The sequence below is a fragment of the Equus przewalskii genome, chromosome 18, assembly GCF_037783145.1.
Source record: "Equus przewalskii isolate Varuska chromosome 18, EquPr2, whole genome shotgun sequence".
In the NCBI taxonomy this organism is placed as follows: Eukaryota; Metazoa; Chordata; class Mammalia; order Perissodactyla; family Equidae; genus Equus; species Equus przewalskii.
In genome coordinates this window covers 39,047,920-39,064,467 of record NC_091848.1, presented here as the reverse complement: position 1 = coordinate 39,064,467, position 16,548 = coordinate 39,047,920, and the positions used below count along the sequence as shown (strand labels likewise).

Here is a 16,548-nt window from a genome sequence, read left to right as displayed (position 1 = left end):
TGCTTCCCAGAAGCTCCTGACTCTGTGTTCTGCAGCACCTGACCCCCAGCTGCCATCCCAAACACCGCCCCTCACAGACCCTGGGTGTGGGATGGCTGGCTGCTCACCTGCTGAGGTTGCTGTCTCCCGCCTGAGCTCTACTCAGCCCCACCTTCCTCGTCTCCCCCGCTGCTCGCCCAGACTGCTAAAACAGCAGCTCATCTAAAGGCCACACCCATCCCAGGTACAAATCTTTATCTGAAATGCATGCATCCTGATGCTTACCCTTTTGACAATTTTTCCTTAATGGACCTTTTAGCACATGCTAATGTAATCTTCAATCCAAATAAATGTATTTTGCTGCTGAATTTCGGGTATGTTTTATCAAACCACTATGTGATTTTGAGAGAAAGTGCAGACAGGAATCTTTTGCATTCGCTTGATAGACTCTTGCAAATAACTGTTGGAGTCCCTTGCTTTGCCTTTCTGTCTTCTTCTTAGAGGACATCTAAGCAAAAGGGTGTCACTGGGTCCTAGGTCCTGTGTTCAGAAGTTGACCCAATACAACTTAAGAAATAATGCACATTGCCTCTTTCTTAGCACGCATGAATGATGACTATGAATTTGCATCAGGAGAAAGTGAATAGAAGAAGCTACCCCCGGGCAGCTGGGGAGACGGAACAAGCCAGCCTAGGATGAGAGGGGGGTCTATGCTAGAGGTTGTAAGGATGAGGGTCTCTCCCTACCTCAGCAACCCACTTGTAGGATATAAATACTGAGGCTGAAAAATTTTGACTCAGACAAAGAAAAAGACTCAACCTCTAACAATTAACTGTATAAAATTTGCTTTTAAGTGGAGGTCAAGATTGTATCTCCCCCCCAAAGAAAAAAGAAACGTACTACTTTTCTAAGAATGTTCCTCCAGAAACATGGAACTGAGAGCTATTTTTTTTTATTGATCTGGCCCTTAGAAAACAATGGGGCTTTTTCTTTAATTTACCTAAGGAATTGACATTAAAAAAATCTATGGTTCTGCACCAGAAAGATGCAGAAAATGTTAAAACAGAGGCCAGAAATACAAAACTGGAGATTTTTCACAGCAACATTTTATGTGTGGCATTTGGTTACAAGCGTGCAATGTGGAGAAGTGAAGCTTTGGACTGTGAAATTGGTGCTAATTTTCTTACCCACTAGTCTAGAAGCTCTCTAAAATGTCACATCATTAATTTAGTTGCTTTACCAGGAATCAGTGCATGTGGTTAGTGAGTGTGGTTTTTTGTTTTTTTTTTTAAATTAATAGACTTTATTTTTAGAACAATTTAGACTTACAGAAAAATTAAGAAGATAGTACAGAGAATTTCCATATACCCTCTCCCCTGCACAGTTTCCCCTGTTATTACCATTTTGCATTAGTGTGGCATATTTGTTACAGTTGATGAACCAGTGTTGATATATTGTTATTAACTAGCGGCCATACTTTACATTGTTTCCCTCTTTGTGTTGTACAGTTCTATGGGTTTTGACAAATTTATAATATCATGTATCCACCATTACAGGATCATACAGAATAGTTCCAATGCCCTAAAAATCCCCTGTGCTCCACCTGTTCATCCCTCCTCATGTGCCCTGGCAACCGCTGATCTTTTGACTGTCTCCATGGTTTTGCCTTTTCCAGACTGTCATCTATTTGGAATCACACAGTATGCAGCCTTTTCAGACTCATATTGCTTTCATCAAGCAATATGCTTTTAAAGTTCCTCCGTGTCTTTTCATGGCTTGATAACTCATTTCTTTTTATCACTGGATAATATTGCATTGTATGGATGTATCATAGTTTGTTTATCCATCACCTGTTGAAGGGCATCTTAGTTACTTCCAGTTTTTGGTGATTATGAATAAAGCTGTTATAAATATTCGTGCGCAGGTTTTTGTGTGGACATAAGTTTTCAACTTATTTGAGTAAATACCTAGGAGCTAGATCAGATGGTAGGCTTCTGTTAAGTTTTGTAGGAAACTGCCAGAATGTTTTCCCAAGTGCCTACATCATTCTGCATTCCCACCAGCAATGAATGAGAGTCTCTGTTACTCAACATCCTCATCAGCATTTGGTGTTGTCAGTTTTTCAGATTTTAGCCATTCTAATAGGTGTGTAGTAGTAGCTCATTGTTGTTTTAATTTGCATTTCCCTAGTGATGTATGGTACTCAGCATCTTTTCATATGCTTATTTACCATCTGTATATCTTCTCTGGTGAGGTATAGGATCAGATCTTTTGACCATTTTTAAACTGAGTTGTTTTCTTCTCTTTGAGTTTTAAGAGTTCTTTGTACATTTTGGATACCAGTCCTTTATCAGACATATGTTTTGTAAATATTTTCTCCGAGTCTGTGGCTGGTCTTTTCATTCTCCTAGTGGTTAGCGTGTTTATGCTTTAAGGAGAAAGGGTTCTAAAAATACAATTTTATAACAGCAGTAAATGGAAAACTTCATAGCAGATGTTTTATGCTCTTTCTGGGGTGGTGTCAGGGAACCCTATCTGTGGACCCAGCAGAGATTCGTTAAAAGGGGAGAGTCAGGGGCCGGTCCTGTGGCCAAGTGGTTAAGTTTGTATGCTCCACTTTGGCAGCCCAGGGTTTCGCCGATTGGAGTCCTGGGTGCGGACATAGCACCACTCATCAGGCCATGCTGGGGCAGAGTCCCACATGACACAGCTGGAAGGACCCACAACAAAGAATACACAACTATGTACCCGGGGTGGGGGGAGAGGCTTTGGGGAGAAAAAGGAAAAATAAGATCTTTAAAAAAACAAAAACGAAAACAGGAGGAGAGTCAGGTCCTGAGGGCTGTGGCTGACTGTCCTGTGCTGTTAGAGTTTGTACAGCAGAGCTGGGGATAAGAACAGGACCCAGCCCTGAGCTGCGTCTCTTCTAAATTAAGAACAACTCAGGAACCATGTTTACACTCCAATCCTGGGCCCCCTTGCATGGATTACACTATGCATAGGGTGTGAATTGCTGTCCATGAATCAAGTGTGTAAGATACTATCACTTTCCTTATTTCCTTTAATTCAACCTAATCCCACCTCCAAGCCCCCGTTCTGCCAGTTGGACAGGGGACTCCATCTTGATCATACAGGGGTGCGCTTCCCCTCCTGAAGCCCAGTCAGAATTCTGGAAGCTTACTTGGTACCTAGAAAGTGCTGGAAGCACCTCAAGTCCTAGTCTGTCCTGTTTGCTATTGGCAGCCTCACTACCCAGCTTACAGTGGTCTGTGAAGTCCGGCAGCTTTCTTCCTTCATGCCACAGTGGGGAATGGATTATCTGCTAAGGCTGGGCTCTCTGAGCCAAGGCCACTACCTCTCTAGGCATGAGCCATCACCCCTGAGATTGTTACCCCCTTGGGAGCACTGAGAGGGACCCACTGCTCACAGGGCCCGCACACCTCTGCCCTTCCCTTCCTTCCTCTTGCATCTCAAAGGCGCTCTTCTCCCTTTTCTCTCAACCTCTAGGACACCTGTATTGTCTCTTCTATGGGCTTCTTCTATGGACTTTCGCAAAAGCCCAGAAATGCCTTTGAATTCAGGTCTCTTCTGCTTTCTCCCTGCAAAAGTCTCTGTGTCAAGAAAGCTCAGGAAATAAACGCTAACTAACCTTTCAATAAACAATGCTGCTACAATTATTTGTAGAAACTATTTTATCCTATATCAGAACCACCATCACCACCAACACCATCCCCGGAATACTTTTAGACTGTCTCTTGACTACTGGTCACAGGAAGCCATTTGTGTATAGCAACCTATATATGGCTGGAATTGGAAAATTTGGCTAAGTGTTGGATGTTTCTAAGCACCCATAGGTTTCCAGCTTTGTCTCCCAGAGTAGATCCTAACTATGTGGTCCCAGGAGAATATCTCTTGGGCAAGGTTGGGCAAAGCCATCAGGAAGGTATCTGTTTCCCCCACCCAGTTACCATCTACAGCCACTCCCTTCCTGCTGCTTTTCCTTGTAGCCTCTCAGACCTGAGAACATCCGGGAGGGAGGCAGCGAGGAAGCAGCCTCACACAAAAGCAGCTTTCTGAGGTTACCAGCAACTTCCTCCTCAATAAACCCAAGGAACTGATCTTCTTTATTCTGCTTGACCTCTTCTCGGCATGTGATACTGTTGACCACCATCACTATTGAACTCTGCCTGTCCTTGGCTCCGATGACCCTTGGGTAAGGCCTCCTTATCAGATCTTTGAGTGGTGCAAAGCTTGGAGGGATAGCTAATACAGTGGATAATGTATACGCGCTACAGAGTTACTTTGATTGGCTATACACTGGCCCCAAACACTGACACAAACAAGATGGGGCCAGGGACTCAAGATCTGACTTGAGAAGTGAAAAAACATCACGGTCAGCCAACCTCCCAATGTAGTCGTTTACAGGCTAATTTGATCTCTGACTCATTAAGGAAAGTGATCGTGTCACTGGCTGTTCCATTCAGTCCCTCTCTGCAAGGGGGTGTGTTGACAAACTCAGGGAGACAGGTACCAGTGGGAGAGCTACCAAGTTAGTTAGGGTTCTGGAGACCACCTCATATGAGAAACAGCTGAGGATACTGACAATATTTAGCCAAGAGAAGAGGCTATGAAGGAAATTTAATAACTGCTTTCAACTATTAGGAAGGGTTTATATAAAGGGGTAAATATATATGTATTCTAGTAGTTCTAGAAAACAGGAGAGGTTCAACTAAATGGTACTTATGGGTGTGGGGAGTAAGGAGTGGGAGATTTGGGGTTATTATCAAGAAGACTTTCCTCTTATAACCATATTATCCAGTAGTGAATTTTCTAACATAAGTGAGAAAGCAAAGACTGGACATCCATCTATCAGAAGTGACATTGAAGGGGGGTCTTTGCTTGAGTGAGAGACTGGAATGACTTCTGAGGTCCCTGAAACAGCCTTGCAAGTCTAATTAAGTCGTAGAGTAAGAGGGTCGCACGACACCGTATCGTCCCTTATATCTGTGGCCTGCCGTACCACCTGTCTGCCTTTACTTCTATGTTACAGCCTTGGAGGAGGCTGCTGTAGGCAGGAACTGACATAAGCAGGTGAGAGAAGGGATATAGAAACGAGAAAATGATAAAACAACTTTTTTTAAACAACCTACTAAATGCCAGGATCTGTGCTAGGCACCATATGTATGTTATCCTATTTAATTCTCAAGGCAAGCTTATGAGATATTTAGTATTACTTGTGTGAGGAAACTAAGGCCCAGAGAAGTTAAGGAAGCTCCCCAAGAACACACAGGTGTTAACTAGTGGAGCTAGGATTTGAACACAGCTCTGTGATTCCAAAGCCCAGGGTGACATGTTATTTTTACTCAGCCTTCATTTATAGCAACTGATACTGCTTTCTAAAAATGTTAGTATGGACATAAAGATTCCTTTTAGAATAAATTTACTTAAATAAAGTAAGTTAAGAGAAAAATATCCTATGAAGAGTGGTACAGATTTTACATAGATCTTGAGTGATGCTAGGAGCTAGAATGACTGAAGGTTGGGAAATACTATTCCAAATATTTTCAAAGCAGGACTTGTCAAGTCAGTCTATTTTATATTTTGACTGCTGAGTACACAGTAGTCAAAAAAAAAAACACTGGGAAAAAAAAAAGCAAACTTGTAAACTCAGTGGAATGTAAATTAACTCCTGTGCTCTGATAGGTGGGTAATTTCATGTGTTACAATAAGGAAACCAAATGGACACACTTAAATAAAAAAACGATGATTGTAAAATCCAGAGGAAAACCCCAGGTGGAGCCTATCTGAATCAAGGATGAAGTTTCCAAGGTGTGCACATAGCGTAGCTGAGGGGAAGTGAGGACTCTGTAAGTCAGAGAACAGGACGACACAGGAGCCTGATGGGTTTGAGCCCTGGATGGAAGGTGGAGGGGTTTACAGACCCTTTTGGGGAAGAACGATCATCACCTTTTCAGTGACAGAAGGAAGATCTTTGCAGAAAGCTCAAATTGAGAACTGGAAAGTCCGAAGAAAAGAAGATAGGAAAGAAATATGAAGACTAAATAGGGGCGTAGCGTGCTCTGTGGCGGGTAATTTACATGTACGATCTCATTTGTTTTTCACAACAGTGAGCAAGGAAGCTATTACTAGTTACATTTTGTAGGTGAGAAGACTGAGACTGGGAGATGTTCAATAACTTGCCTGGGGTCCAATGCTCGAGCCAGGATTTGACCCTGGACCACTGGTTCCAAACCTGCGTTACTTCCCCCACACCTCACGTCCTTGCGCAACCCAGACAACAACGAAGGCCTTTCACTTTGTCACTTTTAATTTCTTCAGGGCACTGCTGGCCTCCACAACAGCAGGGAAGGCCTGCTGAGAGGGGGCTGCCTCTCTCCTGAGCTCAAATCCTGCAGCCTCAGAGGCACGTAAATGCTTGCACGTTGGGCAGAGGGCTTTGCAGGGCCTGATCGGTTCAGAATAAGCACCCATGCATTTGGGGCAGGGTTATACTAGTGACGCCTGTCTCTGCTGAAGCACTAGGTTTGGAAAATCCACTCGGCATTCACAACCCGTTCACACTTCTGCCTCTGACTTGTCCCGCATGCAAGAGCACCACCCTCTTCCAGGAATAGCAAACCAAGGTAATAGAAACATTCTAGATTAGGACAGTTAGGATTAGATTAGAATAATCTGAAAATAAGGGCTGTGTTTGTTAATTGGGTTCCAGCAGGATCCATGGAGAGGTACTCAATGAATGGTTTCGAGGGAAGGCGAGAGGTGGAACCCCGGTCTCAATGCTCGCTCTTGTTGCGGACTGTCTGCAGCCGCCCTGCCGAGCCAGACGCAGTGCCTTGCACATGGCTGCTCAGTAAAACATTTGTTGAACTGAGCTGAATCTTTACCTACGGGCCTCAAAGGCTGCGCTCCCAGATCTCTGTCAATCTGTCAGGCAAGGTGTCTTTGTCTTGTTTGTGGCTGGGGCTGTCTTTGGGGGGTTTCCTCAGGGCTTTACACTCACTCACTCTCCAAGAGTGCATGTGTAGTCATTCTCATCAGTGGAAATGCCCACCTGACAGCAGAAGTTATCTGGAACCAGCAAGAACACTGCCCCGTCTGCGGTGTTGTTTCTCTCTAGTCAGTTCCCCTTTCTGCATTTGAGTTCTAGCCTCAGCCCTAACATTATTTTCTTTCTCTACAAAGGAGTGTTAGGAGGTATGGGGAGCTCACAAAGGCTCCTCTTCATTTATCCTTAATACCCTGCTTCTGTGTTCCTCGGGAATGCCACTGGGCTTATGCCTCTGGTCTCCAGAAGCTGCGGTGGATGGGCATTTGTGACAGGTAGGTTCTTACATACTCGGGTGCCGGGGGAGCATGGTGTGAGAAGAAGCTGCATCTCGGGCAGATGTTCAGAGGTGGGGCTAACGGCCGGCAAGGGAGTGGGTAAGAGGGAGTGTGGAGTACATGCTTAAAACCTTTGATCGTTAGTCAGGCTTTATTCTCAGGCTGGCTACATTGGAGGTGGGACATTAAAAAATCCTGTCTGTGCCAGCCAAATCCCTTGATCTGCTCTGGTGAGCTAGGAGACAGGACACGCAGGAAACAGAAGGCACCACTTACCAGAGAACTTGCAGCTGCTCTTGGCCTTGGAGTGCTGGGGGCTCCAAGTAGCTCTGCTCCCGGAGAAGCTATCGGAGGCTGATGGCCCTGCCTGAACCCCTTCTGCCAGTGGGAATTCCAGACGTTGGGGGCAAAACCCACAGCTCTGCAGTAGCCTCTGCTTTCTTATTTGGCTTTTCGCTTCTATCAGAAACCTTTCCCCATTTCTTCGTCTCATCTAAGTGCCCCATCCCAATATTGGCCCCTCTTGGCATCAGAGACCAATAACTCATTTGGAAAGAAATAGTCTTAGGTCAAAAAAGAGCCCAGGCGGTGGTTTATCGTGTTCTGTATACCATGAACATATTTGCATTTGCAAATAGGCTTAAAATAGTGCCTCCACTAATAGTTAAGGGTCTGGAGAGACAGGTGAAAATAATTTTTGGCCAAGGGAACTTCCCCCTTCACTCAAAGCGTAATAATGAAGGAGATGACCTGTTTCTCTGATATGCAACCTCAATCTTGGGACTAAGGCTCTGGACCAACATGAGTCTATTTAATTATGTGCACCAGTTCACAGCTCTATATTATGTCTTCTCTTTGCTACCGCAAATGATGCTATTTACATGGGCTATCCTGTGTAGAATGGAAGGTTTTATAAATCTCTGTTCATTCATATGTTCTAAATATATTTATTGAATGCTTACTATGTCCTAGCTGTTGGGTTTTTAACAGGGAGCATAAAATACATGGTCTCGAAGCTTCTAGTCTCGTGGGAAGACTATTAGTCACACTAACAATGACCATGAAGCAACAGTGCTTTGTAGGGAAGGAAATGGTGCTTTGTGATTGTGCTCACTGTTTAATACCTATGTCTTTGATCTTGATATTTTGGTTATTCTAATATCCCTGGATCTTAGGTGTTCCTTGCTGGTGGATGTGAGGATTGGATGTTATGGAGTTAGGCTAGGGTAGGAGAGAAGGGAACACAAAATGTGAAAAGGTGAGCCAAGCCAGATTCTTTAGGAGAAAATGAAGGTTCAGATATCATGTTTCAAAAATCAGATAGAGGTGAGAGTTGGGTTTAAGGGTCACTGGGCCAGGAGACTGAAGATGTGAAGAGATAGAGCAAAACACATCTGAAACAAGCAAGGGGGTAGGGGAGGGCAGGTGCAGTTCCTGAGTAGTTATCCAGAGTCCAGGCAAATGTTGACAATTCACCTTTCATGGTCAGGCAGATAAAAGGATTTGGGAGACAGGAAGGGAGGAAAGGGTCATAGGCTGGGCACACAAGCCTTTGTTGGACACTTGTCCTCATCTCTAATACAATATAGAGACTTGTTTCTGAGCTGCACGTCAGAGTACACTCAGGCTGAGGCTGGGGAAACAGACGCCATTTTGAATATGTGTAGAGGAAGAAAAGCGTGTCTTCAGCACTTTGCATTTCCCTGTCAAGGTGGGAAAGGTCCCATTCCCTGTTCTTCTCCTTCCTTTCATGAGTATGGTTCCTTTCTGAGTTCCATTTCCTATTTAGATAAATTAACTTGAACTTAAATCTTAATAGCTAAAGACAAAAAACACTTCTCCCTTCCAGCTATCATTTGCATTTTAACAGGGGCTTTCAAAAATGCCTTAACCCAAGGAATGACTAATTTGGGAATCCCAACCAGAGTAGGGCTGGTATGCGGAATGGGGAGAGGGGGACGTCCCTCATATTGTGCCCTTGAAACATTGGCTTTCTCTTTGACCATGACTCTAGTTCTGAGAGAACAGGAAGGGGCTCCCTTAGGGGGTCAGGATTGGCATGGCTGCCTTTTCCTTAGTTCTATGGGTCTTATTCACGGCAGGCAGAGACCTTGACTGATGTGCATAGACTGAGAGAGGGGTACCTATAAACTTTGCATGATGCTTACCCAAGGCACTTTTTGGCACAAAGGAAAAAATGGTTCCCCAAATCATTGACAATTTGAAAAAGTGGTGCTCCTTGACTCAGAAAGGTCCAATTCTACATATGACTAGAGCTGGGCCTCTCTCGTTCACACAAACTTGCTGTCAGGAGATGGGAAAAAGCTAAAGGCTATGGCCGTGTTATGCTCCTTTGGGTGAGTGAGGGGAATGGCCTCAATTTTAATTCTTTAGTTACCTACAATCCTGGGGAGTGAGTAAAAGCATGCTTCTCCTCCTTATGAGTGTGCGAAGACATTTCTTCTTCGTACCTATGCATCTTTGACACTGTTCCCCTCATATCTGTGTGAAAACACCGTGCTCGAAAATGAGAGAGGGAAAGGACAGCTAATGAAAGGAAGGCGGTGTTAAGTAAGAAAATTCTCCACAAATGGGGCTCAGGGGGATTTTCTCCAAGAAGAGATTGGAAACCAAGTCAGACATGTGAGCCAGCCTGAGCTAGAAAGAGACGTGGCTGGCAGGAGAGTTCAAGGAAAGCAGCTCAGGATGGGTGACGCGTATCCATAGGGAATCATCTCCTCTGGCCACCAGACACCAGGAAGTGTTCATATCGTCGTCATGGCATCGCTCCTGCTCATCTCTTTCTTGTCATGCCCACTGTCCCTATCCTGATTCAGCCTCTTCATCTTAGGTCCACGAGCCTTTGATATTGGCTTTCTTGATCACCCTGATACCAGCCCTCACCTCCTTCTTCTGGCCATTGACAGGCTTATTTTCTTTAAACTGTCATTATACACTTTTTCTGCTTCCAAACTATTAATCCCAAACTCTCTGTTTTCTATCAAATCAAAAATAAACTCCTCGGATTTTCCAGGCCCCATTAAACTATCCTACTCTTCTCACAGAAGCTATTTTCCCACTATTTGTCCAAAGTCAACCTCTCTTCCAGTCCACTCATCTTTTCTTTTGTCCTTTAAAAAGGCCCTAGTCATTCCCCCATTTCTGTGTGTCCTCACAGACTATTACATTTGATTATGGCTCAGAAAGTTGCCAAAGAAGATTATACCAATAAGAAGGCTTGAACACATGGTTATGCCTCTGCTCTTGTACATGTGCATGCATGTATGTGTGTGTCAAGAATATGACTGAGGTATTTATCCAGTTAAACTCAACCAAACATTTAAAAGTGGCTCCTCGGGAGGCAGGAGTTCTTTAAGACATGTTAACTGGATGCCTAGGATGCAGGGTGGTACCTCTTCAGGAACCTGTTTGAAGCGCGGTCATGGGAAGAATTGCTGGAACCTTGCGAAGCCTCCAAGGACAGAGGTAGATGGTCACCACACTGAGTTCTAGAACATCAACCATTGCTAATGTGAAAGGAAGACAGCAGTTCTCTGAGGAAGATTCTGTTAAGCAATGCAGTGGCCTAGGCTGACAGCCCTCCAGAGTGGGAGTGTCACAATGAGTGGGCTCATTTGGAGCCAATACTGGGTAAAAACCTCATCCGCTCTAACAGAAGTACACTCTCTCCTGCAAGCACTAATGTGCGTAGCTCACTTTGTTCCTGTCACCAGGGTACACTTCTGAAACCGAGTTTGATTCGATTTTAAGGCCCAGTCCAAATATCACCACCTTCACCCTACCCTTCGGGGCTATAGGATTGCTTGCTGTTCTCCCTCTCTTCTGAATCCCTGGACCACTTGTAGTCAGCTCAGCAGACCCTGCACATTCAGGGGAATCCTCTAAATGCACCGTACCCTACACTATGCTAAAAATGAGAGGAATGGACTCCAGATGGCAGACAGAGAAAGGTGGTGTGGCCAGATTTTCTCCTTTATTTTTCCTTCTTCCTGGGTATGTAATGAGAATCTTAAAGGTAAACTTAAAAGTTACGGAGTTCAACTACCCACCCAATTCAAGAATCCCTCCTAAAATGTCTCCTCTGCATTATCACCCCACATCTGCTGGAGCAGTTCTGGTGATGAGGAGCTCATCACCTCACAAGAAAGTCTAGTCCTTGGTTGTAGCACGCTATTCAAAGTTCTTCACTATCTGAAGCTGAAATCTGGTTCTCTATAACTTCCAATTATTGAAGCTCCTTGCCCTTCAGCAACAGTGCGTGTGTCATCCCGTGGGGGCCCTTTAAATATTTGCAGACAGCCATCATGCTCTTGCAGGCTCCTCTTCTCCAGGTTCATTACCCACCTCCTTTCAACTGTTCCTCATTTGACATACTTTCACTATTCCCTGGTGAATTGTGCTGCTCGTTCTCTTGATAAACTAATCTGTCAGCGTCATTCAAGTATAACCGACCTCACCGAACGTGATACCACAAGTGATGTGGTCTGATTAGCACAGAGTACAGGGACCAAAGTCTACACTAAGACTGAATTAATTTTTAGGTAGCCGTGCCACACTCAATAAATGTGATTGTTACATTTACTGTGGATAAGCTATTTCTCTGTCTACTCGTCCCGCTTTACAGTTGTTGTTTTAAAACTTAAGCACAGGTCTTTACCCTTATCCTCACGAGATTCATCATGCTACTATCAGATCTCTTTTCAGGCTTTATGAATACTAACTCAGCTGACCAGCTTAATAGCTATCTGACTGTTTTTTGTGTCATCTGCACATTGGAAAGCAGAAGTATGATTGCTGTGCTTTCATTCATAGTTTTACTGAATATGTGAAATTGAAAAAGTAAAGGAACCCTGTAGCATCCACTGTGGGATCAGTCTATTAAATAAGAATGATTCCTGGCACTCAGTTGTTGAATGAATGAATGAATCAATCAATACCTTGTCCTCATCCCACATATTTAATCCCTCTCCGTATCCTGTTGATTATAATCCAAATATTACTTGAATGTATCTACTTCTTTCTGTTTCTGCCACTACCACCCTAGACCAAATGGCCATCCTTTTTCACTTAAACGTCTGCAGTAGCCAACTGATTGGTCTTCTGGTATCTGGTCTGGCTTCCCTACTATCCATTTGCTACACAGTAGCCGGTCATCTTTTCAAAGTGCAAACCTGATTATGTCACTCATCAGCTTTAATTTCTTCAGTGGTTGCCATGCTCTCAGAGCAAAGACCAAAATCCTTACCTGAGCCATAAGATGAGCCTGGTCTGGCCCCTGTTGACCTCTCCAGTCTCCTCTCCTACCTCTCTATTCACGTTAGCCACATTGACCTTCTCTCACGTGCCCTCCTGCCTCACTGCCTTTGCACATAGTTTCCTTTGCCTAGAATCTTTTCAAGCCACCCCCTAACCCTTCACTAGTTAGCGCCTATTCAATCTGTTCTGTTTACAAATTGTGCATAACAAATTGCTTCCAAACTTAGCAGCTTAAAACAATGAATATTTTACTCTTTCTCACAATGTCCTGAGTCAGAAATTTGAGCAGGCTTCTGAGTGATTTTTCTGTTCCTTGTGGCATCAGTTGAGGTCACTTGCTGATATTGAGTTCATGAATGGGCTAGTCTAGAGGTACACTGTGCAGTTCAGTAGCCACTAACCACATGTGGCTACTGATCACTTGCAATGTAGCTTGTCTTAATTGAGACGTGCTGTAAGTATAAAATACGCACACGATTTTGAAGATTTAGTACAGAAAAAAGAATGTAAAATATCTGTTAATAATTTATATATTGATTACATGTTGAAATTATAATATTTTAGATATATTGGATTAAATACATTATTAAAATTAATTTCACCTACTTCCTTTTAGTTTTTTTAACGTGGCTGCTAGAAATTTTCAAATTACGTATGTGGTTTGCATTATATTTCTACTGGACAGTGCTGTTCTAGAGGAAGGGTCAGTATTTTTTTCTATAAAAGGCCAGATAGAAAATATTTTCTGCTTTGTAGGCCATATGGTCTCTGTCACAGCTACACAACTCTTCCATCAAAGTGCAAAAGCAGCCGTAGACAATAAGTAAATAAATGGGTATGGCTGCATGCCAACAAAACTGTCTTTATAAAAATAGGTGGTGGCCAGATTTGGTCTGAAGGCTGCAGTTTGCTGACCTCTGATCTAGAGGATCCAAGGTTTTATTTACATGTCTGGTGGTTTGGCAGAGATGGCCGGAAGGCTTGGCTCAGCTGGGACTATTGACCCAAACACCTACACATGGCCTCTCTAGCATGATGGTCTCAGGGGAGTGAGACATCTTCCGTGGTAGCTCAGAGCCCCAGAAAGAGTATTCCAAAAAAGACAGAAGCTGTAAGGCTTCTTATGATCTAACCTCAGAAGTCCCAGCATCCCTTCTACCGCGTTCTATTGGTCACAAGTCTGTAAGGCCAGCCCAGATTCAAGGAGACGAGAGGAGATGCCCCTTCTTCATGGGAGGAGTAGCAAAGAATATGTGTCCATCTTCAATCTACCACATCACTCTTCAAATCTCACTTTAGACTGGTCCTATTATAGGCTCTCAACCTCTCCTTTATGAACCTCTCCTTTGTAGCACTTGTCATCGTTATAATTTTACACTTATTTGTGTGATTATTTGATCATTATCTTGCTCCTCTACTAAACCTGAAGCAACCACGTGAAGAGGAGCTGTTTCTGGTTTTGCTCATCATTATATTCCCAGCACCTAGCACCAAGCCTGGCTCAATAAACATTTGTTGAACGAATGAATGACATCAGGGCACGGTCCAGCAAGTCTGGCTTTTCCAGTCACAGTATGAACCGGCAGAAGGCAAAGGGCCAGGCCCTGAGCGCTGAACTAAGCTGGACCTAAGCCTCCCTCCCCAGAGGCTGTGGCATCTCCTGCTTTGTTTGGAGCAAAGACTCTCGCCTGTGCTGGGAGGGGATAAGCATTGCCACCTTCCACATTGGTCCTGGAGCTTGAATTGTAGTTATCTGTGGACACTCTGTCTTTCTTTTTAGTATTGGGTGAGGGACCAAGGCCTACACATCTTTATACTCCCCCACAACCTCTAGAACAGGCCCCACACTGAGGAAATTCAGTAAATGTTTGCCTGAGAGATGGTCTCAATGAACAACTTTCCTTAGACAACAGCAAACTTATCAGCATTTTTCCTACTGCCTTGATCACCACTAACATTCTAGACAAAGTTGTGAAATAGGAAACATTTTTCTTCTTGCTCCCCGGCTTCTGCCTTGGAATCTTTCTCTCACTTCCTGTGTCATCATATCTGCACTTCCTGTCCCACCCCATTTCTGGCCACCCCCCGCCCCCGACTAAATCCCTTCATACTGCCTTTTGCCTGAACTAGATCCCACACGCTCCTTCAGACCTGAGACACAAAGAATCCCTTCTTTATCCCCTCCTTTTTCGTCCCAAATACTCACATTTCCCCAGAGCTCTTCTAGGAGAGGCATAGCTGAAACACAGTAACCCATGTGCCTGGAGCTAGGCCCACGCCAGGACACTGATTACCTGTCCAGGGCTGAAGTGGAGAGGACCTTTCTCTGTCTGGTGCATAAAGGGCGCTCAAACAATATTTGTGGAACGAACGGAACCTCAGGACAGAATCTCCCCTGATACAAAGGGATACTTTTGGCCCCCTCCCACTCCATCCCAGCCTGTTTCCTTGAGCGTCGCACTCTGATTCCAGTAGCCACCATCACACCTGGCCCTGGTGATGTGCTGCTCCCCTGGGACCCTGAGAGTGGGTAGAGTCAGCATCCTTTGCACTTGCTCCCAAAGCACAGCTGGAACTGGCTGGAACTTTTAAAGGAACTACGCTAGCGTTAGAAAGAACACAGTGAGGCTGCGTAGGTTTAAATTTCAGCTCATTTACTAGCCAGGTGGCTAGGGCAAGTTCCTTAACCTCTCTGAGACTCCCTTTCTTCATGTGTAACATGGGGCCGATAATACCACCTTGTTGTGAGCAATAGCAGTCTAATTACTCATCCAGCTGACTCTCGCTCATGTTCTGTGATGGGCTGGGCATATAACGGAGGGGAAAGCGGTGGACGGTAGGTGCACTTCTTTGGTTTCTGAAGTGAACCTCCAGCCACATGAAGGCTACACATTTTAGGTTTTGACCAGTTCACCCACCTACAGGCCTTATTTTGCTCACAGCTGACAGAGATCTCCTCTCAGAGAATGCCCCCCGCCCCGAAATTCTTAGGTTCTTTCCTTTCCCATTCCCCTTTTCGCTCTCTCCTTCCAAGAGCAAGTTTCTACTTCTCGGGGCCTCTGGAGAAAGCAATGACTCGTGGTTGTGGCTGAGAGTTCATTCCTGAGGGAGCTGTGACATTTCTGTTCTTCTTCAGAGCCAACAACATTGAAGAAACTGGCTTCCTAACCGTGCCCCTCTCCCCTGCCCACACCCACACACCATGGCTAGAGTGGAGAGAAATTCTTCACATGGGGCATTTATGCTCTATAAAAGGGAATCATGTTAATCTCAAGTATTTTAACACACATTTTAATAGGATCTCTGACAAGCCAAGTGTCTGAAATGTTGTCCAGGACAGTGTACAGTCTCCAAATTAATGTCACTGAAGTTTACTACAAGGACTGTCCCTGCTGGGCCAGGGTTTTGAGGAGGGACATGATTGCTGTCCCCAAATCCTTGAAGGGCTTTGACAGAAGTGTATTGAGCTTACTCTGGGTAGTTCCAGAGAACAACACCAGTATCAACGAGAGGAAGTGAAGAAGAGACAGCTTCTCACTCAAGGGAAGAGAGTTTCCAAATGGAGAAGTCAAAGATAGCCTTGACTTCCGTGCCATACCCAGTGCTCCTCCCCACTGCATGAATTACAGGGATCATTTGTCCAAGATTTCCCAGGGCCTTACTGATTTCATGTAATTATTTGAATTAAAGGTGATTTGTTAAATTTATAGCAAAATATAATTTGATTTTGTATCCCTGTTCCACACATCACTCCAGGAAAAAAAATCTTTGGTTAGGTCAAGTATACTGATTTTTGGTTTTTGAACAATGGGTATGTCCTGTATTTGGTGAGAGTTCAGACTCAAAAGGTTCCAGTCCTCAGATTCTGTGATAAATAGGATTCTAGAGATAATGGAGTATGAGGAAGTGCACAGGAATCATATAGAGAAGTCTCTTTCCAGGCTCTAC

At 44.3% G+C, this 16,548-nt stretch overlaps 1 protein-coding gene across 12 annotated transcripts in view; it reads left to right on the top strand.

Moving 5' to 3' along the window:
• CD86 (CD86 molecule) overlaps nt 1–16,548 on the top strand; it is a 63,135-nt gene that overhangs the window by 12,783 nt on the left and 33,804 nt on the right. For 5 of the 12 annotated variants that reach the window (XM_008516198.2, XM_070582622.1, XM_008516196.2 and 2 more), the window contains exon 1: nt 7,163–7,320. The exons of 5 other annotated variants lie outside the window; for them this stretch is intronic. In XM_008516198.2, the coding sequence (XP_008514420.2) occupies nt 7,304–7,320 (17 nt within the window). In that variant the 5' untranslated portion in view covers nt 7,163–7,303. Of the gene's footprint in view, nt 1–3,986; nt 4,193–7,162; nt 7,321–16,548 lie in introns of those variants that run through there. 2 more of the 12 variants (XM_070582619.1, XM_070582620.1) reach the window with 1 other exon arrangement.